Source organism: Pan paniscus, chromosome 11, assembly GCF_029289425.2.
Source record: "Pan paniscus chromosome 11, NHGRI_mPanPan1-v2.0_pri, whole genome shotgun sequence".
Taxonomy (NCBI): domain Eukaryota; kingdom Metazoa; phylum Chordata; class Mammalia; order Primates; family Hominidae; genus Pan; species Pan paniscus.
The window spans coordinates 105,989,381-106,014,252 of record NC_073260.2 but is presented as its reverse complement, the minus strand read 5'-3'; the positions used below and the strand labels follow the sequence as shown (position 1 = coordinate 106,014,252).

Sequence of the window (24,872 nt, the reverse complement as noted above, 5' to 3'; positions counted from 1 at the left end):
CAGAGGCATCCATAAATTACCTGCAAATCCATATTAGGCATTAGACAACTACAGGATATTCTTTGGAAATTATGACAAGTGGGTTTTCTTTGCTTTGCTTTTGTTTTGTTTTGCTTTTCCTAAATAATAAGTATTTAAATCAATCTTTTACATTCTGTACAGATATTTCCTATTATTCAGTGATGCCTGTAAAATTTGTGTAGGTATTTGCAGGTTAAAATATCGGGGAAAAGGCTCATTTAAACTATTGAAACAAGTATTTTTCTGCTTTGTTTTGTTTAGGAAGCAGTATCTCTGTAATAATCCCTTGGCATTTGAACAGAGCTTTTGTACATTATTTCAATTGGTGATCCTAACTTTGTGCATAGGCATTCCTAAATTCATTTGGCAGGTAAGGAAACTAAGACCCTAAGAGAGCAAGAGGTTTATGCAAGTGGAAGAACAAAATCTATATCCCAGATCTTCAGGCTCCTAATTCAGATTTGTTTCCATAATTTTTTTCATGGATATAAGGTTAGGTAAAAAACTTAAAAAAAGGATGAAAAACATATACTATTAAAGTCCCAATAGTTAACACCAGGGTTTACCTTTTAAAAGCAAAATCTCACCATTGAATCTCCTCCGTTTTAATACCTTCAGTGGTTCCCCTTTGTGTATTACAAAGTTCAAAATTAGTAGGTATTTCACTCACCTACTGCAATTCCCCACATAAACCCTAAATCCCCCGAAAACCAGAACTGTTTGAAAATCTGCAGGCATGCCAAATCTTCTTGTGCCTCTATGCCTTTGCTTAGTTTCTTCTCCATATATCCTTGACCTCCTTTCAATAGCTATTACATTTTTACATCTATTATGTACTTAATTAATTTATCTAACATCTACATAATGCTTACTGTGTCCTAGGCACAGTCTGAAGTGATTCACAAATACTAACTCAGTTAATTCTCATAATTCCAGGAGATAAGTAATATCATCCCATTTTACCAAAGATAAAACTGAGATATAGAGCCAAGATTCTAGAAAGCAGAGCCTATTTTTAAACTGGGTACTCTTAATCCCTGCACTGTGGTACATATGCAGCAAGAACTTCAAAATTGAAAAGCATACCACATTTTGCAAACACCATTGTCTAGATGGGATGCTACCAAAGACCTTCCAGTTTTAGAATTCAATTACCTTGTAAATTTACCATCAGCTGGAACCTAGCTCTCATATTGTTGGAGTCAGAAACCTGATATTTTTCAGCAATAGCACCAAGAACACATCCTTTTCTTGGGGGTGTACTCACAATAACTCGGCCCATGAGATGAATATTTCAAACTAGAATGCCAGTTGATTAATTTACAGCAAATAACAGAACTGTCCATCACATGGACCAGAGTACTCATGTCAGCATGGCCAGCACTCTCTGTTCTCAGCAGTCATGAAAATCCAGATCACTCTTGGCAAGTGGCTTGATCAACCTGACACCGTAATGAGGGGTGGTACTTGGATGAGCTGAATGTTCATCGGTATCAGTAAGGTCAGCATGAGTCATCTATGTGGAGATTGCAGCAGTCTTGTCAATGGGACATGCAGGACTTGAAATTCATTCGCCTTTTGTGTAGGACATTGCTGGACTGGACACTGACAAACATGTGTCTTTGTCATGCTCCTTATTTCTATGGTTTCAATGTGTGGCCAGCCATTCCTTTTCTATTTTTAATGCATAGTAATAGTCAGTCTGATTGCAGTCAAGTCTTTAGGAATGGGACCCTTTCTATATTTTTAAGATAGTCTGTGTATAATTGTGTTGTCAGATGACATTTTCCTTCTGGTAACATTCTCAAGACCTAATACAAATGCTATATGCATTTCTTACACCAAATTATATAATTAATTTTCTTAATAACAAAGACCAAGTCATATTCATTCTTCTTTGTATTCTTCATAGTAATTTCATTGCCAAACACATCACAGAAGCTCTGTGGACGTTTATTGAATAAAAAAGTAAATTAGGAGGCATTAAAGCATTGTGATCATGAGTGTGTGAGTTCTGAAGCCAGATGGCCTGGTTTCAAATTTTAGCTCTACAACTTAACAGTTGTGTCATTTTGGCAGGTTACTTAACCTTCCTAAGCTTCGGTTTTGTCATCTGTAAAATGGATATGATGATGGTACTCTATCTCTCCAGGTTTTTGAGAATATTAAATAAATTTATACATATAACAAACTTATAAATGTACCTGGAATTCTAAAACTACTAGGTATTAGTATAATCTTTCTCACAGGATTTTGTAGTGTATCTTTACTTTTTAAAAAATGTGTGACATATTTTAAAAAGAATATAGTACTGTTTTTCATGATTTAAGTGTCAGCATTGAACGTTTTATCAAAAGTTGATTGTTTTTGTTCATAAGAATGCAGTAAAATGGAAACTCTCATGTATTGCTGGTGGGAGTATGTAATGGTACAACTTTTATGGAGTGCATTTTGGCAATATTTATGAAGAGCCTTACAAAAGTTCATTCCCTTTAGTCTAGTAATTCTCTTTCTAGAAATTTATCTATTCAAAAAACACAGTCAGAAACTTTGATAAAACACATGCACAAATATGGTTTACCATACTATCATTTATCAAACACCAAAGTGGAAATTACTTAAATGACAAATAATGAAAGAATAATTATGGAAAAAATTACATCATGATAGAATATTATGTAGCTCTCAAAATGGTGTTTTTAAAGTTATTTAATACTGTGAGAAAATGCCTCCAAAAAATTTTAAGTGGAAACAAAAACAGGCTACAAAATTGCGTAAGTGCTGTGATTTTTTTATTTATACTGGAAAGGACTAAATAAATCAAAATAATAGTGATTGTCTTTAGATGAGGCAACTACAGGGGACTTCTTTTTTTTCTTTTTGGTAATCTGTCTTTTCCAAAACCTCTGTAATGAGTATATATTTTATAAATAAAAATAATTTTTTAAGAATTATGACTTTCCACATTCTTAGAATTATGATTTTAAGACATGTTGAATATTAATTCCATTAATTCCAATTTATTTTCAAGATCTAAGTTTTTCAGTGAAATATACCTTCAATTTTATATCAGAAATAAGAAGAAAGGATGCATTGAATATCAGTTTTTTCAGAAAAGTTTGTACTAATATTTATTTGATTAAATATGCACTAAATACTTGTTTAGAAAATTTTTGAAACAAGATAAATACTTAGTTTCAACCCTTATAGAGAAATCAATTTACATCTATAACTTCTTTAAATCTGCTCAATTTGATTTTTAATAGTAACCGCTCTAAGAACATGCTTAGAAGAAAAGAGAGGCCCTTTTACTAGTATTTAGAGGAAATTTTTATAAGAAAATATTTCTGATTTTGAGCTTTTCATAAGTAGTAATATTTCTTTTTTCTTTTTGCAACTTAGGAGCTGTGAAGGAAGAAATATCCGATACAGAACATGCAGTAATGTGGTAAGTATAAGGTTCTGAGATTGTAATCATGTATTTTTGTTAGCACTGAATGGTGCTAAGCAGTTTTATATCCTGAGCAGGAAATCAGCCAATTAGTATTTCACTGAGAGTTTTTATCTCATACTGTACTGATTATATGCAGGACTAAAATGATATTTTTAATGTTCCTCATTATAGACTTTTAATCATTTGAGCAGCTTGAAACTAACTAGACTATTTCAAAACAAGGACTCTACATTTCTTCCCTACTTTCTGCCTTTTTGCATGTAGATCTCATGAGGATGAGTGAGAGAGTTGATAAAAGGGAAACCAGTTGGGGTATCATGAAATAAATATTTGTAAATCAAACTCAGATTTGACAAACTCATTCATTTATTCAACAAATATTATTCAGTGCCAACTATGTGTGAGGCACTACACCAGTACAAGAATAAATAACATATGGTCCCTGTTTTAAACATCTGTAGTATAGTAAGAGGTATAGAGAAAGAAGACAGATGTGCATTGCACATAACCACATTCTAGGAAAAAAATATCACAAATGCCATAGGAAATAAATAAAGTTCTTTGTGGGCTAAAATAGAGAGAAATCTTAAAGGAAAAGGTGATTTGAGATACGGCTTGGAGGACTGTGACTAGCCCATATTGGATTTGAAGGCTTGACAGTCGGTCCAATGGAGAGGACATAATGGGCAAGTTTGGAGGCAGGAATGTCTGAACACTAGTTTCAGCAGAGTTGAGTATAGCAGTAGAAAAGAGAAGAATTGAAATATATTTTTGAGGTTATATCATAAAAAGATTCGAATGTTAGTCTTCAAAGTTTATATTAGTTCAGTGAATAATGGGAGTCACTAAGAGCAAGAGTATGATGTTACAGAGTTTCCCTTTTAGAAAGGTTAATTTTTTGGTGATACAAGGGTTGCACTGGAACAGGAAATGGATGAGGAGCAAGAAGTAATGAAGGCTTAAGCCTTCATTAGTAGTCACAGCTACTCACGAGGCTGAGGCAGGAGGATCCCTTTAGCCCAGGAGTTCAAGACCATCCTGGGGAGCATAGCAAAACACTGTCTCTTATAAGAAAGAAGAAGAAGGAGGAGCACTTAAACCCAGAGGAAATACGAAATAGACACAAGAGAAATCAAAATTAAGTTGACTCTGCAAGACTTGAAAAGCATTTGAAATTAGAGTGATAAGTTGAAGTGGGAATAAAGGAAACAAAGAGGTATATGCATATTTAGGACTTTTGTACTTGCCGATCCCTCTGTTGAAGAAGCTCTTTCCTCAATATCATGGGCATTTTTATTATTCCACATTTCCCTTCCGCATTGCCCAGCAGATATTCTCTATGAGGGCTCCACCCCTGCAGCAGACTTTTGCCTGGACATCCAGGCATTTTCATACATCCTCTGAAATCTAAGCAGAGGTTCCCAAACCTCAATTCTTCTGCACACCTGCAGGACCACCACAACATGGAAGCTGCCAAGGCTTGGGGCTTGCACCCCCTAAAGCAATGGCCTGAGCTGTACCTTGGCCACTTTTAGCCACAGCTGGAGTGGCTGGGACACAGGGCACCAAGTCCATCCAGAGGCTGCCTAGAGCAGGGGGCCACAGACCTGGCCCAGGAAACCATTTTTCCCTTCTAGGCCTCTGGGACTGAGATGGGAGGGGCTTCCAGGAAGGTCTCTGACATGATCTGGAGACATTTTCCCCATCGTCTTGGTGATTAACATTCATCTCCTCATTACTTATGCAAATTTTTGCAGCAGGCTTGAATTTCTCCCAGAAAAATTTTTTTCTATTTCATCATCAGGCTGCAAATTTTCTATAGTTTTATGCTCTGCTTCCTCTTGAATGCTTTGTCACTTAGAAATTTCTTCTGCCAGATACCCTAAATCATCTCTCTCAAGTTCAAAGTTACACAGATCTCTAGGGAAGGGGCAAAATGCCACCAGCCTCTTTGCTAAAGCATAAACAACAGTCACCTTTGCTTTAGTTCCCAACAAGTTCCTTTTCTCCATCTGAGACCACCTCAGCCCGGACTTTGTTGTCCGTATCACTATCAGCATTTTGGTCAAAGCCATTCAACAAGACTGTAGGAAGTTCTGAACTTTCCCACATCTTCCTGTCTTCTGAGCCCTCCAAGTATCTAGGAAGTTCCAACCTTTCCCACATTTTCCTGTCTTCTTCTTAGCCCTCCAAACTGTGCCAGCCTCTGCCAGTTACCCAGTTCTAAAGTCACTTCCACATTTTCAAGTATCCTTATAGCAGCACCCCACTCCTGATACCAGGTTACTGTATTAGTCCGTTCTTATGCTGCTTTAAGAACATATGCAACACTGGGTAATTTGGAAAAAAGAGATTTAATTGACTCACAACTCTTCAGGGGTGGGGATTGTAAGTAGGAAATTTACAATCGTGGCAGAAGGGGAAGCAAACAAATCTTTCTTCACAGGTGTCAGGAGAAAGAAGAATGAGAACTGAGTGAAGGGAGAAGCCCCTTATAAAATCATCAGATCTTGTGAGAACTTACTATCATGAGAATAGCTTGGGGAAAATTTTCTGCATGAGTCAATTATCTCCACCTGGTTCTTCCCTTGACACTCAGGGATTATGGGAAGTACAACTTAAGATGAGATTTGGGTGGGGACACAGCCAAACCATATCAGACTCTGACCTCATATTACTTAAAATCCATAGCACTCCATGAGCCAAAATCTTTATAGCTTGTAGAATCAAATTGACGCTGAATTTTTTTAATGAGAATCTAGATTCTTCAAATAGTTTGAAGCTTTATTTTCTTGCTTTTAGTGATAACAGAAGCAGCATTGCGAAAAAACACACAAAAAAAATTTTAAGAAAGAATATTTTCATGATCACATCCCAGTTTTTCAAATTTGGAAGTTTAGAACAATTCAGTTAAATATTCTTTGTTAGATGCTTGATTTGGAAAAACTTGAGAGTCTCTTAGCTAAATCTCCACGGTCATCTTTAATCCCTGGACAGTTTCCTTGGGGCACTTCTGAACTACTTCATCTCCAAAGATTCAGCCTCTTTTCCTATTTTTTGTAGAACCGCTACATATAACTTTTTGGGGAGTTCATATTCCCCAGGGTAATATGAAGAGTAGAAAACATCTCCCCAGTTTCCCTTTTTTTTTTCCTGAAAAGCAGCTCACAGGCTTTTAAAAATTTATTGCCAACCACTCTATAAGTAGTTTGTCAATACAAGAAAGTTAAAGTTCCCATAATGTTTGCATAGTTCTCATAGTCATGGTACTTTCTTACTTTCTGTGTAGCTGGTTCAAGAAGACTATTTTCATTCCTAAGGACAGAGTTTATCTAATCTTTCCCATTTTACAGTTCCCTGCTCTATTCTAAGGAAGCAGCTAGGTGCTCCATCTCTGGAAGGAAAGACAAAGATGCTATTGGTAGAAAATAGGTGTGAGCTAGCAAACCAGTCAAACAGGTCATTTAGGTCTCAGAGATTTCACCACAAGACTAAGTGAAGGAGGCTCTTAAAAAGGTTTTCTTAGGTCATATCTTCATGTTAAACCTCAAATTTGAACCTCTTGAACTTAATTAGGGATTTTAAAGTGACTTCAAATGTGTTTAGAGTACTTATAAACTGTTTTTTTTGCACTATCCTTAAGGTTCATATGAGTTGGTATTTAGGAGGCAGTGACCATAATTAGCAACATAATAGGCCACACTGCTTGTGGTAGCTGGTGATGCTCTTAATTTCTTTATTAAATTCTTTGTTGCTCACTATAACATTTTACTGTTTTTAAAACAACAATATGTATTAAGCCCAAGAATTCTTCTTGGTCCTGGGGTTCATTGTTAAATAAAACCAAGACCCAATTCTCCTGAACCTTTCATTCTAATGGAGAAAAAGAGATTACAAACAAGCATGCAAACAAATTATTTAAAAGGAAATATATCAGATAGCAGTTGGTGCAATGCAGAGAATTAAGCTATTGGTAGCTAGTTCAGAGAGGAAGTTCAGAAAATCCACTTGAGAGGTAACACTTGAATAACAAGAAGAAAACAGCTATATGAATACTTAAGGAGTAGCAATCCAGTAAGGACAGCTAGTGCAAAGGCTGTGAAGTACAAGAGAGTTTGCTGTGTCAAGGAAATCATAAAGCCAATATACCTAAAGTCTAGTGGGCAAGAGGAAGAGTATTGGAAGATAAGAAAAAATCAAAACCAGAGGTAGGTGGGAGCTAGATCATGCAGGACACTGTAAAGTACTTACGTTATATTTTAAGTACAAAAATTAGCTGCTGGATGGCCAGGCACCATGGCTCACACCTGTAATCCCAATGTTTTGGGGGTGGAGGGGTGAGGCAGAAGGGTCACTTGAGGCCAGGAGTTTGAGACTAGCCTGAGAAACATAGCAAGACCTTGTTTCTACAAAACAAAAACCAAATATTAGCATGCTGGTGTGCACCTGTTGTCCCAGCTACTAGAGAGGCTGAGGCGGGAGGATTGCTTGAGCCCAGGAGTTTGAAGTTGCAGTGAGCCTTGTTTACACCACTGCACTCAAGACTGGAAGACAGAGCAAGACCTTGTCTCTATTTAAAAGAAAAAAAAGAAGAAAGAAGAAGAAGGAAGAAGAAGAGAAGAAAGAAGAAGAGGAGGAAGAGGAAGAAGAAGAAGGAAGAAGAGAAGAAAGAAGAAGAGGAGGAAGAGGAAGAAGAAGAAGAAGGAGGAGGAGGAGAAGGAGGAAGCTCCTGGATAATTTTAAGCAGGGGAGAGTAGAACAGGACTTATAATGAAAAAGATAGGTTTGGCTGCACGCTCACTCTGGAGAATGGATGCAAAGCAGGGGGAAGAAGCAGAAATTCCAGCAGGGGGATCACTGCGGTAGTTCAGGTGGGTGCTAATGGTTGTGTGGACTAGAGTGGCTCTGGTGGGAGGATTTGGGTATGTTCTAGAGATAGAATGGCTTTTCCTAAGTTACGGTGCCTCATCCTCAATTTGACATGATTCACTCTTGTGATCTCCAGCATTGTTGTGTGGAACAGGAGGCAAAGGCCGCGGCATTATAGCCAGAGAGAACAGAATGATCATGGCAAGTTTATAATTTCTTTGAGCCTCAGTTTCTACACTCAAACAGTGAGAGATTTGAAATGAATGACCTCAAAGGTCCCGTCCACCTCTGAAATTCTATAATTCTTAAGAAGTATCATATCTGGGCTACACTAGATTTGGGTCTGAATGCAGATTAATGAAGATGTCTATGCTAGTTTAGTAACTGGCATGACTATAGTGAAAAGATTCATAGCAAGGGATAAAGTAGAGTCAGAGCAAAGAGAGTCAATGTGGAGAGTGGAAGCAAAGTTCTCATCCTTGCTGTACAATTGACCATCCATCTTGACTGGTGATTCTCATTGAGGTTGTGAAAATTCATGGCATTCACAGAGATGTTCATGTGGTTATTAACAGTGGGTGTAAGGTAAATTCCCATTTGGTCTATTTGTCTATTTTTCTCATAAGGCCTTTGTATATCACAAAGACAGGAAACACCTGGTGCTTTATGTCAAGGATCAAATGGAACATATGGAAGAAACAATAACTCTGCTACAGGTCTTCCTTGGTCAGAATTTGAAAGAAACTGTTGAAACAACATTCAGACCAGAGAAATACCCCTAAAGTCTAGAGAGATGCTCTAGTAAATAATAACAACTGCAAGAGTTGGTCAGTGAGCCAACTCTTTCCAGCCAACGCTTGGCTCTTTCCAGCCAAGAGGCACTCTAAGATGGGAAGTAGGCTACTAAACTTTCCCATACTCTAGTCCTTATTATTCTAGCAGTTGAAAATAAGGCATGATGCTACTTGCCAGGGCCATTTATTTTTTGCTTATTCACTTATTCATTCTCTTGATCAATCAGTTTTAAAACAGCATTTATTGAACACCCAACTCATGTTCTGTACTAGGGATATCAGGAGTTGCCACCATCAATAAAGAGATAGGCAGCCTGCCCTTGGGGGAAGTCAGAGGCTAGGAGAAAAGACAAATACACAAACACAAAACTAAATAAAGTATGACGCACACTATCAGTATGGAGGTAAGAACAAAGTGCTAAGTCATGGAAGGACCATGTCTGATTCTTTCACCGCTGCATACTCAGGGTCTGGCATTCAGTGTCTGACACCATGCCTCTTGCACTGTGAACCTGGAAACGCAGAAAACTCACAGAACTGCCTCCGGTTATTTTGAATATTCAAGGGAAACATATCAAGACTTAACATATGTTGAACACTCTTTGAACTATTTGATCATGCTGTATTCCTTTCTATGACATCTCATCTTCGTAAAGCTGGGTTTGCTTTGATAAAAAGCAAGTATTGTGAGAAAAACAACATGGAGTAGGAAACAAGAATGAGGATTGTCCAGTCTGATTCCAGGCTTTGGGATGTAGTACAGGCACACACATCCCATTAATAAATAAATGTTATTTATGAATGAAGTAAAATAGTACTTTTCTCTCAAGTTATATGCATTGTTTTTTCAAATGGCTATTAAATCATCAGGACACAAATATATATTAAGTTGCTTGGACCTAACTGCTTAGTAAATGGAATTGTTTGGTATTCCTGTTGGCCTAGGAGTACCACAAAAAACTCACCCGGACATTAATGGTGCTGTAAACAGAAATTAAGAGCCTCTGATCCAACTCACTGTAGTCATTCAACACATAGGATGAATAAAAAAATGCATGACATTATAAATAAGGTGACAGTTGAGCTGAGCTTTAAAAGATGAAAGGGATTTTTTCATGCTGCAATGAGAGAGAGAAAGAGAGAAGGAGAGAGAGTTAGTTTTCTGAAAAATGGAAGTAGAGTCAACAACATCCACTGGGATTTACCAGGTCTCAGGCACTTTTTCTAGGCACTGGGGTATAATATTAACAGAGAAAGATAATGCCCCTGTTCTTATGAAGCTTATATTATAGTGTGAGAGGCAGATGATAAAGTTTTAAAAGAGGACAGTTTCATATAGTGAATGATTATGCTACACTTGATCTTAGCCAAAAGGCCGAGAAGCGATAGTGAATGATTATGAAAGAAATAAAGCAGAGTAATGGGATAGAGAGTGACACAGGGATGGAGGGTTGCTCTACATGAGGTGGTCAGGAAATTCTCTCTGAGGTGACATTTAAATGTCCTTAGTATGTTTGGAAGGTGAGGCATGAAGGAGCCCAACTTATTTGGGGGCCTGTGGGTCATTTTATCAGGTGCAGTACAAGGTATATTGTGGGGAAAGAAGTGGGATATTTATCTGTGCTGAAGAGCCTGAACTTAGCCCCAGATGTTATTTCATAAGGGACATTCTTAGCCCCGCACTCAGAGTGATGAGCTTTGGAAGAGCAGAAGGCTGAAAGAAAACTTGGTGACTCTATCTACCCCTTCTGTGCATTTCTCTTCTCCCAGGCCCGGTCTGCCAGTCTCAGGTGAAATATATCCAAGGCAGGAGAGGGATTTCTTAACCTCAGGTAGGAAGACTCTTAAGTGAGAAAGAAATTCTAATTGCAAGAATGTTGATTTCTTCCTAGTAAATGTGCCAAATCCCCCACCTACTAGAGAGGGCCTCCAAGAACCTGGCTGCTGCTTCACCCTGCCACAGATGCACTCTCTCCAGTAGTGGACCAAAGAAATATACTTCTCCCCAGACCCATCCATGCTTCAATCTTTCCTGACCTACCCAGCTGAAAAACAGAAATTTCCCTCATACTATATAACCTCCCCTGAGATAGACATTGCTCTCATGTTAAAGTCAGATGGGACATGTCTTTTCTAAGTCACTTGATGAAGGCTTGATTTGTACACTGATATAACAAAATTGGGAGCAGGCTCTCCTATCTTTCAGAGTCTGCATGCATTCTGCATTTGGACAGTCTCTAAAAGGCTATTACGATGTATGAGTGGCAGGCGCAGTGGCTCATGCCTGTAATCCCGGCACTTTGGGAGGCCGAGGCAGGCAGATCACCTGAGGTCAGGAGCTAAGACCAGCCTGGTCAACACGGTGAAACACCGTCTCTACTAAAAATATAAAAATTATCTTGATGTTGTGGTGGGCACCTGTAATCCCAGCTACTCGGGAGGCTGAAGCAGGAGAATCGCGTGAAACCAGGAGGTGGAGGTCGCAGTGAGCTGAGATCGTGTCATTGCACTCCAGACTGGGCAACAAGAGCAAAACTCCATCTCAAAGAAAAAAAAAAAAAGATGTATGGGTGGGAGGAGTGTGGAGAGTAATTTAAAGGATCTATTTTTCACTTTTTCAATCCCATGGATAATGAGGACTTAAAGCAGTGTTATGTAGCAGAAAGAACATGGGCCCTCTTGAATCCTGAGCTGCCACTTACCAGTTATGTGCTTTCAAACGCGTTTATTAACCTCTCTCAATCTCAGTTTTCTTACATATACAAATATCCTTCTAATATATGTACAAACAGAAAATGTTAATACAATGTTAATGGTAATTTTAAAATTGGAAACAAATGGAGGATGGCTGGTTAAATAAGGTGTGATATGTTCATAGCATGGAATGCTATACAGTCATTAAAAAGATTAAGGTGGATCTATTTGTACAAACCTGTGAGTTCTTCCAAATTATCTTGTTAAAAGTTTAAAAAAGCAAATTGTGGAGTAATAACCTATAGTATGATCTCAGTTTTTAATAATCCCCAGACTGAAATGTGTCTGGTTGTGTGGCACCATCCCAAGGCATTGAAGGACACACATCCAACTGATCACCTAATACAGAGCAGGGAGGGACTGAATAAGTTAGGGGGACTTTCATTTTTTATTCTATATGCTTTTATAGTGTTTTAATTTTTTATAATGAACACATATTCCTGTATTTGTAGTATAATTTTAAAGAAAATACAAAACAAAAGAAGATGAGGTTGGGAGAAAATATTTTATACATAATTGAGTTTTTATTTGTTTTTGAAACAAAGAAAAAAAATACCACCTCCCAGAGTTCTGCTGAGGATTATGTGAGAAAATGTCTAAAATGCACTCAGCCTGGTACCTGACTCAGTCATGTTGGCTCTACTCTTCCTCATTACCTGTTATGTTTTGAATTATGTCCTCATTCCATTATGTGTTGGAATCCTAAACTCCCATACCTCAAAATCTAACTATATTTGGAGTTGTGGTCTTTAAAGATGTAATTAAGTTAAAATAAGGTCATTAAGGTGGGCCCTAAATCAATATGACTGGTGGTCTTTAAAGAAGATATTAGGATGCAGACACACAGAGAGAAGACTTGTGAAGACACAGAAGAAGGCTGCCTTCCACAAGCCAAGGAGAGAGCCCTCAGTAGAAACCAACCTTGCAGACCCCTGATGTTGGCCTCCTAGACTCCAGAATTGTATAAAAATAAATTTCAGTTGTTTAGCTCACCCAGTCTGTGGTATTTTCCTATGGCAGCCCTAGTCAACTAGTATACTACCTTTCTTCAACTTCCTCCTCTCTTCTGACAAAGTACTCTTTCTGAAAGACTACATTATTTTTTAAAAACTGAAAATTAGATCACTTTGAAATTCCAAAGATCAGCCTTATTCTATGGCATCATGGGTAATTTCTCCTGATTGTTTTGCCAAGTGACAAGTTCCAGGTATTCTGGAAGGAGAATGTTAGCCCTCATTTCTGGCAGAACTGCAGGCTTATAATGGCCCTTCCTTTGGACAAACTCTAGAAAAGCAGACTTTCTATACAATGCCCAGTTATTAGGCTGGACAGTCAGGTCTCTGGCAACTATCATGGCTTGGCTGTTCTTTGGCCAAATACTTTATTGGAATTGCTGTATATTCTCAGAATTATATCCCAGGGGACAAATCAGTATCCACCAAAAGAAGTCTAACTTACTGTAAAGCCAAGATTAATGTAGGATGGTGACTAAACTCATTATAGGACATTGTGGTTTGTGTGTTTCTCCTTTTTGGAGTTGAGAAGAACTGCTGTTGCTAGAACAAAAGGATGTTCTTTAGGCAACACATCTGCAAAAAATCCTAATTTCTCTGATTTGACCCACAGCTTTTTTTTTTAATGCTAAAATTAGATAACAAAGGGAAACAATGTTTCTGAAAAGAGAAATGATGAGTGACTTTGATTGTTTCTCTGAGGGCAGAGACCCTATCCAACCTGTGATAACATCAAGGCTAAATAAGCTTTCAGTATCTTGCAAATAAATTAATCTCTAAATGCAATTGTACAGCATGCCATGTGGACAACTGGAGGTTGACTTTGGTTCAAAACACATCATTTCTTTTTCGCTAGTTAAACACTGAGCATTCAGAATAATGGTTGAAAATATTTGCAGCAATTACTCTGGGAAAAAAAACCCTCATATTTTATGACTAACTGTTTTATCATTTGTGGCATAAAGAAATAAACATTTTTTTAATGATTCACAGATTCCTTCATTTGGTGGATCTGGTGGCTATAGATCTCCCTGCAGTGCTTGCTGCCAGGCAGCTGGCCAAGTTCACTGGGTGCCCCCCAGCCCCAGTAAGTTAGGCCTTCTGCTTTTCCTCTCCCCTCGGCCTTCTCCTGACTGTGGCACACATTTCTTTTTTAATGCTTTTTCTGACATGTCTTTATTTTACTCCTCCTTATTCTCTCTCCTATCCCTTCTCCTTAATGTGTTCTCAATTTCTTATCCTCTGCTTCAACTCTGACTCTCTCGGGAGGGTTCTGGTATGAACACTCGTCAGTGGAAAGAATACAGGCTTGGGGGCTCTGTTACTTACTAACTTTGTGGTTTGGGGCAAGCTCTTCAACTTCTCGTAGCCTCAGTTTCCTCAATCTTAAAGTGGAAATAATAGTAATGCTCAGTTATAGTATTCCTTTATAGGAATCAGTGCAACAATGGAAATACATGGGAAATAACAAATTTTAGTTCTTTCTTCCACGTTGCCTTGGTAAAAGCTAAGTGAGTGACACTCATACAAGAAACAGGGCCCAGTGAAACCACAGCCCACAGTATCACATCAGCATTAAACATTTCCTTCCAGAAAAGTTATATTCCTTGGCTAAGGACAATTTCACTCTTGTTCATAACTCAAGGTGATATAATAAAAAACTCCAAATTGTTAGGGAACATATGAAAGGGAATATATTAGTAAAACTGATTTCTGTTTGATGGCATCTTTCTAGTATACTTAAAGGGCCATAGGAGATATTGTCCCCTAAATTGATCACATTTTTTTTTTTTTTCAGCCAGCATCATCCCATGGAGACCACGAGAGCGGGGTTTAGCAATAGTTGTAAATGACCATTGAGTGATATGAGCTGGCATTCCTGGCCTGAAGAGTCACACCTTCCAGCTCACTTGTGTGATGCTGACTGACAAGCAATCACCTATATTATTGTCTTGTGGATTGATGGCTAATGCCAAGCATCTACTTTCCTTGACTCTTAGTATGCATAGGAATGCCTACTTGGCCAACCCGTAATTTCCCTCAATATTGCCATGATCAGTTGTTATATTGAGACCCACTCAGCTAGAGCTAACTCCTATTATTAATGACAGAGTGATGACTAAATGCATGTTTGAAGAAAAGAAAAATCATTCAACAGCTCAACTTTCAACTGATGAAGAGAATTAAGAATGAGACCATCATTTCCACAGGGTTGAAAATTATTAGATTGAGAAAAACTGATATGAGTCCCCTCTCCTGGCTAGCTCCACGAGCTTAGGCAGACAGCTTTCATCTCTGTCTGCCACAATTCCCGTTATTGAAAATGACAGATAAAGACTGATTACATACCTCAAAGAGAACCTGGCAAAGTTATAGACTCATAGAATGTTAGAATTAGAGAAGAATTAGTATATTTGGGTTGTCTGCCCTGTGCCAGGCATGGTACCTTATGACCTTTTGCCCCAAACTCATTCAATTCTCACAACTACCTTGAAAATTGGGCATTACCTTAATTCTACAGATAAGGAAATTGGAACATTTAAAGACATGAAATGCCTTATTTAGGCTATACAGCTAAGGAGTGGTCCTGTCAGGTTTGTAAATGCCGAAGCACATGCTCATTTCACCATAACACCAGAAGCTATATGGGTGATCTGGACTAATTCTCATTTAGTAAACAGCAAAACTGAGATCCAAAAAGTTTAAGGCTCAAGCATTTTTACAACATATGCTTTTTTTTTTTTTTAAGAAAAGAGATATTCAAACAAGTCTATTATAGCAATTATAATTCTTCAAGGCTAGAAGTATATGAACTGCTGCGAATTTTTAATGTGCAAATTAAATACAGCAGAAAAAGCAAATCCAAGAATCCTTGCTGAAAACATCTCTAATTCCCTCTCCTTTGAGCGTCTCTGCCTGTCAAGAGGATATAAATTTATTAAGTCAATACTCCTCAGAATTTACTTTCTCAAGTCCTAGTTTCTGAATTTCATAAAAAGAATGCTGGCCTCTAGTGAACCACATAGAAGCTTGAAGCAGGGATTTGAGAATAATTTAGAAAGAAATTACTACTGCAGTCCATCCCTTGGCAAGGCCCTATGGAATGAAACCAAATAAGCTGCCATGCCTAGGTTGCTAACGTGCAAATACTTGCATGTGCTCAGCCTGGTTTCTGTAAGCCTAGAAACGATAAGCAGCATCAAATCTTCTCATTAACACCAAGATGTGCTGAAACTCAAGCAGCATGAACTTGTAGGTTTTTCCCTCCAAGACATCACTTTGTGCTGGGTACTATAAGCAAGGGCCATTATTTAATTAGTTAACAAGTTTTTGTACTATCGTTCTAGCAGTCTTGTCCTTCTTATGTTTTCCTTTGCATTTTAAACATTCCCTTTCTTTTAAGAGGAAATTGTGAAACTTAAAGAGGTTATCTTTGAGGTTTGGCTATATTTTTCTTTATAATCTTGCTATGAGCAGTAACTACATATGGCTATTGGAGAGTGTTTAGTTTGGGTTTCAACTCAGTTGAGAGTTTTGAGTGAAATATGGTCATCACAGTGGGAAGGCTAAAGAGGCATTATTATTTTCATTATTATTGTTTTTTTAGAGACAGGATCTTGCCTGTCCCCCAGGCTGGGGTGCACGGGTATAATCACAGCTCACTATAACCTCAAACTCCTGGACTCAAGTGATCCTCTCATTAAAAAGCATTATTAGGTTCCTTTTCCTTTGAATCTTCACTGAGTAAATATACTTTATAGCTCTTTAACACCCGTATCCAACAACATACCAACATCCCTTTCCCAAGCAGCATATTCATTACCAAAAAACTTCTTCCTTCCCCAAATAGAAATTTTTAAAAGAAAGATATCACTGTTTTACAATGTGTAATTTATAACTTTTTATTTTTTCTCCCATTAAAATATGACTAGGATTTATTTACTTTGAATTGTTATAGATACTGGAAGTAATTTAGACAAAACTGTCAATTCTTATAGAACAGTATTTTGAAAAAACTATTTTTAAGCTACTTTTTATATTTGACTTCGTGACTGGACAATGAAGACAAGCAGCCAGATTTCTAGGCACACCACCCCTATTTCATTCAAAACAAGTCTGCTTTTAACTGCTGTATTTATTAGCATCCTATGTAGATTTCTTTGGAAGAAAAATAATTATTCAGCAACAAAAATAAAGTTTGAAAACACCTGCTTTATGATATCTCATAAGGTCTTCTAAATTTTGCGTGGCTATTTCTAGGTAAGAAATTCTCCAATAAATGTCTATTCTGTACAATTCTAATTGCCAAGAAGATGTTTCTTAGAGCAAAATGATGTGTACTTTCTTATTACCATTTAATTTACTATAGCAGATCGTTTTTGACTACATGCAAAACATTGCTCTAGGAGCAAATGAAAATAAGAAAATGTATGTAAGACTTTGTACTCTCAAATGTTTTAAAATTGGAGGGAGGAAGAGAATAAAGACAAAAATATAGATAGGATTTGATGCAGAATAAGTTACAAAAGTACAATAGAAGAGCTCAGAGGACATCTATGCAATCTATTAATATCTTAATATCTATTCATCCTCTCCTTTCCAAGCAAGCAACAATCACAGATTAAATATAAAATGATAAAACCAGTGGCATAGCCAGGTTCAAAAGCAAGAGAAAAAGTCCATGGACCAAAAATGGAAAATAAATGCAAGATGGTGAATAGTGCTGATTTCATAGGCTTTTTGGCTCCAAGACTGAAATAAAGCAAAGATTGGCAGTAGCTTGACTCTGGTAGGATACCAGGGTTGAATTTCCTTCACAGAAGAAGCAGGACCTAAGCCAGGTAGAAAACTTGATGTCAGGAGTTTCGAGGAGGCTCTCTGTTGTGAAGAGCGGCTGTATATTAAAAAAAAAAAAAAAAGACAGTTGCCAGTTGCCTAGAATGAGAGCTTTCTCTGAAATTGTGTGTCTAAAAGAGGCTGGTTGATAGACATAGATACCATATCATGAACTGAAACTCTACCAAGCCATACTTTCCCTCTGGGTCTAGACTTGCAATTTCTTCATTATGGATTAAAACCCAAAATTTTAGTACAGTATCTGATTCTGGACTGGAGGCCATGTGAACCGTATGGAGATAATCATAAAACCATTGGAACAGACAAAGACAGGGAGAACAAAAGGAAAACAAACAGCTTTTCACTAAAAATGAGCCTGCAAATAAAAATTCCAAAACATAGGAAAAATATATATATATAATATCAAGAAAGACAACAAAATTAACGTTCACACCAGATAAAATTCTGTGAAACAGTTTGACAAAGACTTTAAAATTAATAAAGTCAATCCTCTTTATTGATGGATGCGTGCAATTGTAAATTGTCTACTTACTAAAATTTGCTTGTAACCCCCCAAATCAACACTTATGGCGCATTTGTGGTCATTAATGGGCATGTGAAGAAAAGTTAAATCTTTGAGTCGCTGAATGAACATGTTCCCAGCTGTGGTTGAACAAGGGACACTCTGCCTTCCTGTTTGAGCTCTCATACTGTAAACAAGTGTCCTTTTGGCAGTCTATTTAGTGTCAAGTTTTTCACGTTTATTTTTGTGCTTTTTTGGTGATTTCATTGTTTAAAATGGCCCCGAAGCATATGCTGAAGCACTGTCTAGTGTTTGCAAGCTCAAGAAAGCTGTGATGTGCCTTATGGAGAAAATGTGTGTGTTAGATAAGCTTCCTTCAGGCCTGAATTACAGTGCTGTTGGATGTGAGTTTCATGTTAATGAATCAACAATCTCTACAAGGAGTGTTTAAAAAGAAACATACATTAAATAAGGTTATCTACAGATCAGTTAATTAAAATGTTGTGACCAGAGACTTGAAGGAACTGTATTTCTCCCTAAGTGCAATGGTTCATTATTTGCTAATTCAGCATTTATGGTGATTTTCTAGAACGTAAGTGACACAAATAATGAGTATTGACTTTATGTTGAAAAGAAACACATTAAGAAATAACAGTGCTTAAAAATAAAGAATAAATTAGGGAGTAAAGACAGAAATAAAGCATTAAATAGATAGATGAAGAAAATAAATTATTAGGAATTTGCAATTCAAAAATCTAGTAATTGAAATAAAAATTTATCCATAGATAGGATAAATTCCAAACAAGATGCAGAATCAGTGAAAATTTGAAGATAGAAGTTAGAAACTTTACCCAAAATATAGGCCAAAATTCCAAAATATATAATACAAAAGAGCCCTTAAGAGATACAGAGAGTGTACAAAAGGCTCCAATATACATCAAATAGGAGTGTTCAATGAGAAGGGGCAGAATTCCATTTAGAATATTCCAGAAAGGAAAAAAATAGTTATCAGACTAAAGTTGCAATGAAAGTGCTGAACAGGAAAAATAAAAATACATAACCAGACATATCACGGTCAAACATCAGAAGGAGATTCCAACTTTAGGATAAGGGGGAAATAGTAAAAGCTACCAGAGAAAAGACAGAGTACCCACAAAAGAATGAAACTTAGACTAAAGGCTGAAACTTCTCAGTCATAATGGAGTCTAAAAGATGAGTTAATGTCTTCAAAATATGAATGGAACATAACTGTCAGTGTAGAATTTTGTACTCTCAACTTTCAGTGAAGAGTGTAGGCAAAATACAAACATGTCCTGATCTACAAAGATGAGCATTAACTACCCATGGACTTTCACTAACATAACTACTACAGGCTACATTTGAGGAAGAAAAATATAGGAAAGGTGGGCAAAAAGCAAAACAATGGTGATCCCCAAAGGGGTATGAGAGTGTGTATATGTATGTATGTATGTATGCATGTTACATGGCTTCTCTTCAATAATATTTCTGGTATTCCTTTCCTAATGAGTATCTGGGACTATTGAACTTCCCCAACCCTTTGAAATTAGACATGACCACATATGTTGCTTTGGTCACTGAAATGTGGGTTTAAATGAGCTATGTTACTTTCTGGAGGAAGCAATCAAGGGACACTGTGACAGTCCCCAAGTTCTGTCTTTCTTGCTCTAGTGACCAACGAGTCTATGTACCCTAAAACCTAAAATCTTGCTTCTCAAAAAGTAGTTTGGGGTCCAGCAGCATCAACGTCAGCCTGGTTCCTGTGAGAAATAAATATCAAGTTTCATCTTTGGCATGCAGAATCAAAATCTTCAGTTTAACAAGATCTCCAGGTGACTCGTATGCACATTAAAGGCTGAGAAGCACTGTTCTATCAGATGGTCCTTCCTTTCCCAGCCTGGGTCACTGAGTTACCCCACAGGTGACAGCTGCTCTGGAAAGACATTTTATGAGAAAGAAATAAATATTTGTTTTGTTAAACCAAAGAGCTTTTGGAGATGATTTGTATTTTCAAAATCACCTAACTTATCCTGACATCTACAGTTAATATGGTAACACAATGGTTCTCCAAAGATATCTATGTCCTGATCCCTGAAACTTGTGAATATATGTTACATGGCAAAAAGTATGTACTTCTGTAATTAAGGTTGCAGACCTTAAGATCTTAAGGTTGCAGGAAGTATATCCTGGAGTATTCAGGTGAGCCTCATCTAATCACACAGACTCCTAAAAGCAGAGAGCTTTCCTCAGCTGGAGGCAGAAATGATTGTAGCAAAAGAAACCAGAGATTCTAAGCACAAGAAGGCATTCATGTACTGTTGTTATTGGCTCTGAGATGGAGGGGGCCGTGGCAAGAACCACAGAGAAGTTTCTAGGAGCTAATGGTCACCCCCAACTGATGCCTAACAATGAAGTGGGACATCTGTCTTAAAACCCCAAAGAACTGAATTTAGCCAACAACCTCAATGCATTTGGATGTGGATTCATCTCCGCAGCCTCTAAAAAGTAAGCCCTTCCAACGCCTTGATTTTGGCCCAGGGAAACGCTAAGAAAAGGACCCACTGAGCCATGCTTTATCTGGGTGTCTGTACTACAGAATCATGAGATAATAAATTTGTGTTGTTTTAGGCACCTACGTTTATGATAAATGTTTATGGCAACAATAGAAAACTAATATTATTAAGCCAACTGCTGACCATAACTTCGGTGGGTTTTTTTAAAAAAACATATCTGTGTATTACTAACATTCCAATGTTTAGTGTGTGCTAAGATCCCTCTTGTATTTGGGAAGAAAATGAAACACAAGATAAGTTTACATTTTTTGGAAATGCAAGTTTAGATGTACATTTTAAAATTTTAAATATTCAGTAACAGACTAGAAATATCATGTATAGCTTCCAAACTAACAGAGAAAATCTGGAGAATAAAGACAGCCTTACCAATTTAATAGAAGCTAGGAAAAGAGAGAAAAGAATCAAAAAGGATGGTAGAGAAAAAATACAAAACAAAATGCCAAAGTTTTCCAAAGTGGTGGTTTCAATCCATATTCCCACCAGAATTATACTTGTTCTCTTTGCTTCATATCCTTGCCAGTGCTTGATATTGTAAGACCTTTTAATTTATTTTCCTGTCTGTGGGTGCATTCCTAGAATATACCCAACTTGCTCATAATATATTATATTGTTTACATCTTGTTTTGGTTTCCTAATAATTTGTTTAGGACAATTTGCCTCTATGTTTATGAGTAATTTTATTTCTTATATAATTCTTATCTGATTTTAATGAAAGAAATTGGGACATGTTTCTTCTTTTTCTAGTCTTTGAAAGAGTTTATTTTATATTGAGATTGTCTATTCCTTTCATGTTTAGTAAATCTTGCTTGTAAAATTATGAGAAGAGATTTTCTTTGGGGGAAGATTTTTCATTACCGCTGATTTTTTTTTTTTTTTTTAAGTCTACATGCAGTATAGCCTAGTGCCCAAAGAATGAGTTTTGGAGGCAGACTGTCTAGATTCAGTCTCAGGTCTGACCTCCTAACTGTGTAGAAAGTCACTTAACCTCACGGTGCCTCAGTCTCCTCATTTGCAAAATGAGGCACATAGGGTCGTTGTGAGGATTTCATGAATCGATATATGTAAACATGTAGGTCAGTGCCTGTCACATACTAATACTATAAGCATTTACTTTTGTTGTTATTTCTCTTTCTTCTCGAATAGTTGTGTTTTTTGTTTTCTCTCACTTGTCTAAGACTGTTTTCAAGTATGATGCCTTAAAGTAGGTTGAACTTCTCTGTAACTTTCTCTTCAACTCTGGCTGTATCTGCATCTGTCTCCCTATTTGCATCTCTAATGGTGTTTGGGATTTCTTCTTTGTTAAGAAAGAAGAAATTCAAACTTCATCATTTAATGAAATTTGTCAGAATTTATTTTATTAATCTTTTCAAGTAGCAGCCTTTGGCTTTGTTGAGCCTATGGTTTTTATATTTTCCACTTCATTGATATTTATATTATTTTCTTTAGTTTACTTTCTTCACACTTATTTTAGTGTACTTTTTGTAATTCCTTAGATTTGAAGCTTGGTGTTTTACATTTCAGACTTTCTTGTTTTCACAGAAATGTTAAAATAAATACAGCTTTAGTTGCATCCCGCAGTGTGATAAAAAAAAATTTTCATTATCATTCAGTTCTAGGTATTTTTAAATTTCCATATGATTCCTTCAGGTCATAAATTACTTACAAGTCTGTTCATTAACTTCTAAATACATGGGGCGTTTACATTTCTCTTTATTAATCGCTAACAATTGCATTATGATTTTTCCAAAATGATCTTTTTATTCCATTTCTTTGGAATTTGTTGAGATTTTGTTTGATGACCTGTTATCCACACGTTCTTGTAGAGAATATGTTTTCCTGATCTGGAGTGTAAATTTCTATATTAGTATATCAAATGTTTTGAATGTGTTTATTAAATGTCCTAGTTCTTTAATAATTTTTTAAAAATACTTGAGAGAATGATTTTTAAAATCTTCTTCTTTGTTAGGTTAATTTGCCAATTTCACCTTGTAGTCCGTTTGGGTTATTTTGGACTGTCTTATTAGGTAGATATACATTTAAAATTGTTTGATCTTTCTGAAGAAGCTAATCTTTCTTCATAAGTTAGTGACTGTCTTTATCAGTAGTAATCCTTTTTGCCTTAATGTATAGCTTATCTGATATAAATATCCACCTTTCATTTGATTAGATCTGTCTCTTACATCTTTTTCTACTCTTTTACTTTCCACCTTTCTTTATCTTTATATTTATGGATATTTAATGTAAACATTTTTAATTTTTAATCTTATAATCTTTGCTTTCTTCCATCTATTTGCTGTCACTATGATTACTGATAAAATTACACTTATCTCTATCTTTAAATTTATGGATATTTAATGTAAACATTTTTAATTTTTACTTTTATAATCTTTGCTTTCTTCCATCTATTTGCTGTCACTATGATTACTGATAAAATTAGACTTATTTCTGCCATCTTACTTTCTGATCTCTAGCTGGCCTGCTTTTCCAATGTTTCCTCTTTTCTTCTTGCCTTCTTAGAACTAGTCCTAGTCTTTTTCTTTTTTTCTTATTATACTCTTCCCTCTTCCCTCTACTGGTTTAAAAGTTATATATCCATTTCTATTTTTTTACTAATTACCCTAACTTTTAATATGCATACCTAAAGTTAAATAGTATTTATCCCCACCTATCAAATAATTCATGTCTCTTCAAACACTTTAACTCTGATTAACCCCCCCAGATTTATGTGCTATTTTTGTCAAGTGTTTTAGCTCTATTTTTCTTAACTCACAGATTAGACACTTGATATAGTCAAAGTTTATTCAGATATACTTGAAAACATTCCACTTTATTTGATCCCATTTTTTCTCAGATCATAGATCTTCAAATATTACTTTCCTTTTATCTGGAGTATATCCTTTAGACTTTCTGTTAGTGAGGGTTCATTAGAAGTGAGTGCTTTTGGTTTTCTGTATTTTGTTTGTCTGAAATATTTGTATTTGGTGCTCTCTCTTGAAAGTTAGTTTTGCAGTGAACTTAACTCTATGTTGACAGTTATCTTGTCTCAACACTTCAAAGAGAATTATCCATTGACTTCTGACTACCATTGTTGCCATTGAGAAGCCAGCTGTCATTCTAATTTGTTTTTCCTGTATCTTTTCTGCCTGACTTCTTTTATTTATTGTTGGTGTTCAGTAGTTAGCTATGATCTTGTAGAAATGAATCATTATTTTATTTTATTCTCATTAGACTTCTGAATCTGAGGATTTGTATTTTTAATTATTTCTGGAAAATTCTCACAAAATTATTTTCTCTATGTAATTCACATTTCTTATTCTGTTATTAATGTTTTTTACATCTTTGTCTCTCTATATTGTATTTTATATAATTTCTTCAACACTTTCTCTCATTTAACAATATCACTTCCCAGCTGTATCTAATATGCTTTTTATTCAACCTGAAAATTTATAAAAACATTTATATCTGCAAGTATATGAGTTCTGTTTTTTTTTAAATCTACATGATGACACCTGTTCTTTGGTTACTCTTTCGAAATTCTTCTTAAAAATGTCTATAAGCATGTTAAATTTTTTTATTTTGCATCCTGTGTCTGATAATTTCACTATCAGAATTTTCTGTAGGTCTGATTTTCTTGTTTCTGCTGTCTCCTTTTCACGTTGCCTTGTTTCCTCATGTTTTATGTTATCCTTATATGCTTTCATGATTGTTGGAATTTAAGAGGGAGTTCCTTGTAATCTGGTTTACGATGTGTACTTCCTGGAATAATTTACGTTTGCTCTTGAGGAGGATGTTGGCATAGGGTGACCCAATGCGAATCCAAGACCACTTTACATTCCCAAATGTCCACACTAAGTGAATTGTTTCCCAAACTCTCATGAGTCCTATTGTTAGAAACTCTGAAGGAAACTTCTACCCCCAACCTTTACCCATAGCCAACCTGAGACAAGCAAGTTTTCCTTATTATTTCTTTATGCGGATCTGAGTGGGTTTTTTTTTATTTTGCTTGTTTGTTTGTAT

The 24,872-nt window shown here is 36.3% G+C and overlaps 1 protein-coding gene and 1 pseudogene across 3 annotated transcripts in view; one reads left to right on the top strand and one right to left on the bottom strand.

Moving 5' to 3' along the window:
* ADAMTSL1 (ADAMTS like 1) overlaps positions 1–24,872 on the top strand; it is a 1,021,291-nt gene that overhangs the window by 638,928 nt on the left and 357,491 nt on the right. For all 3 annotated transcript variants that reach the window (XM_034967210.2, XM_063594468.1, XM_003822608.5), the window contains one exon: positions 3,424–3,469. In XM_034967210.2, the coding sequence (XP_034823101.1) occupies positions 3,424–3,469 (46 nt within the window). The remainder of the gene's footprint in view (positions 1–3,423; positions 3,470–24,872) is intronic.
* Positions 10,363–10,525, bottom strand: LOC112440937 (U2 spliceosomal RNA; annotated as a pseudogene).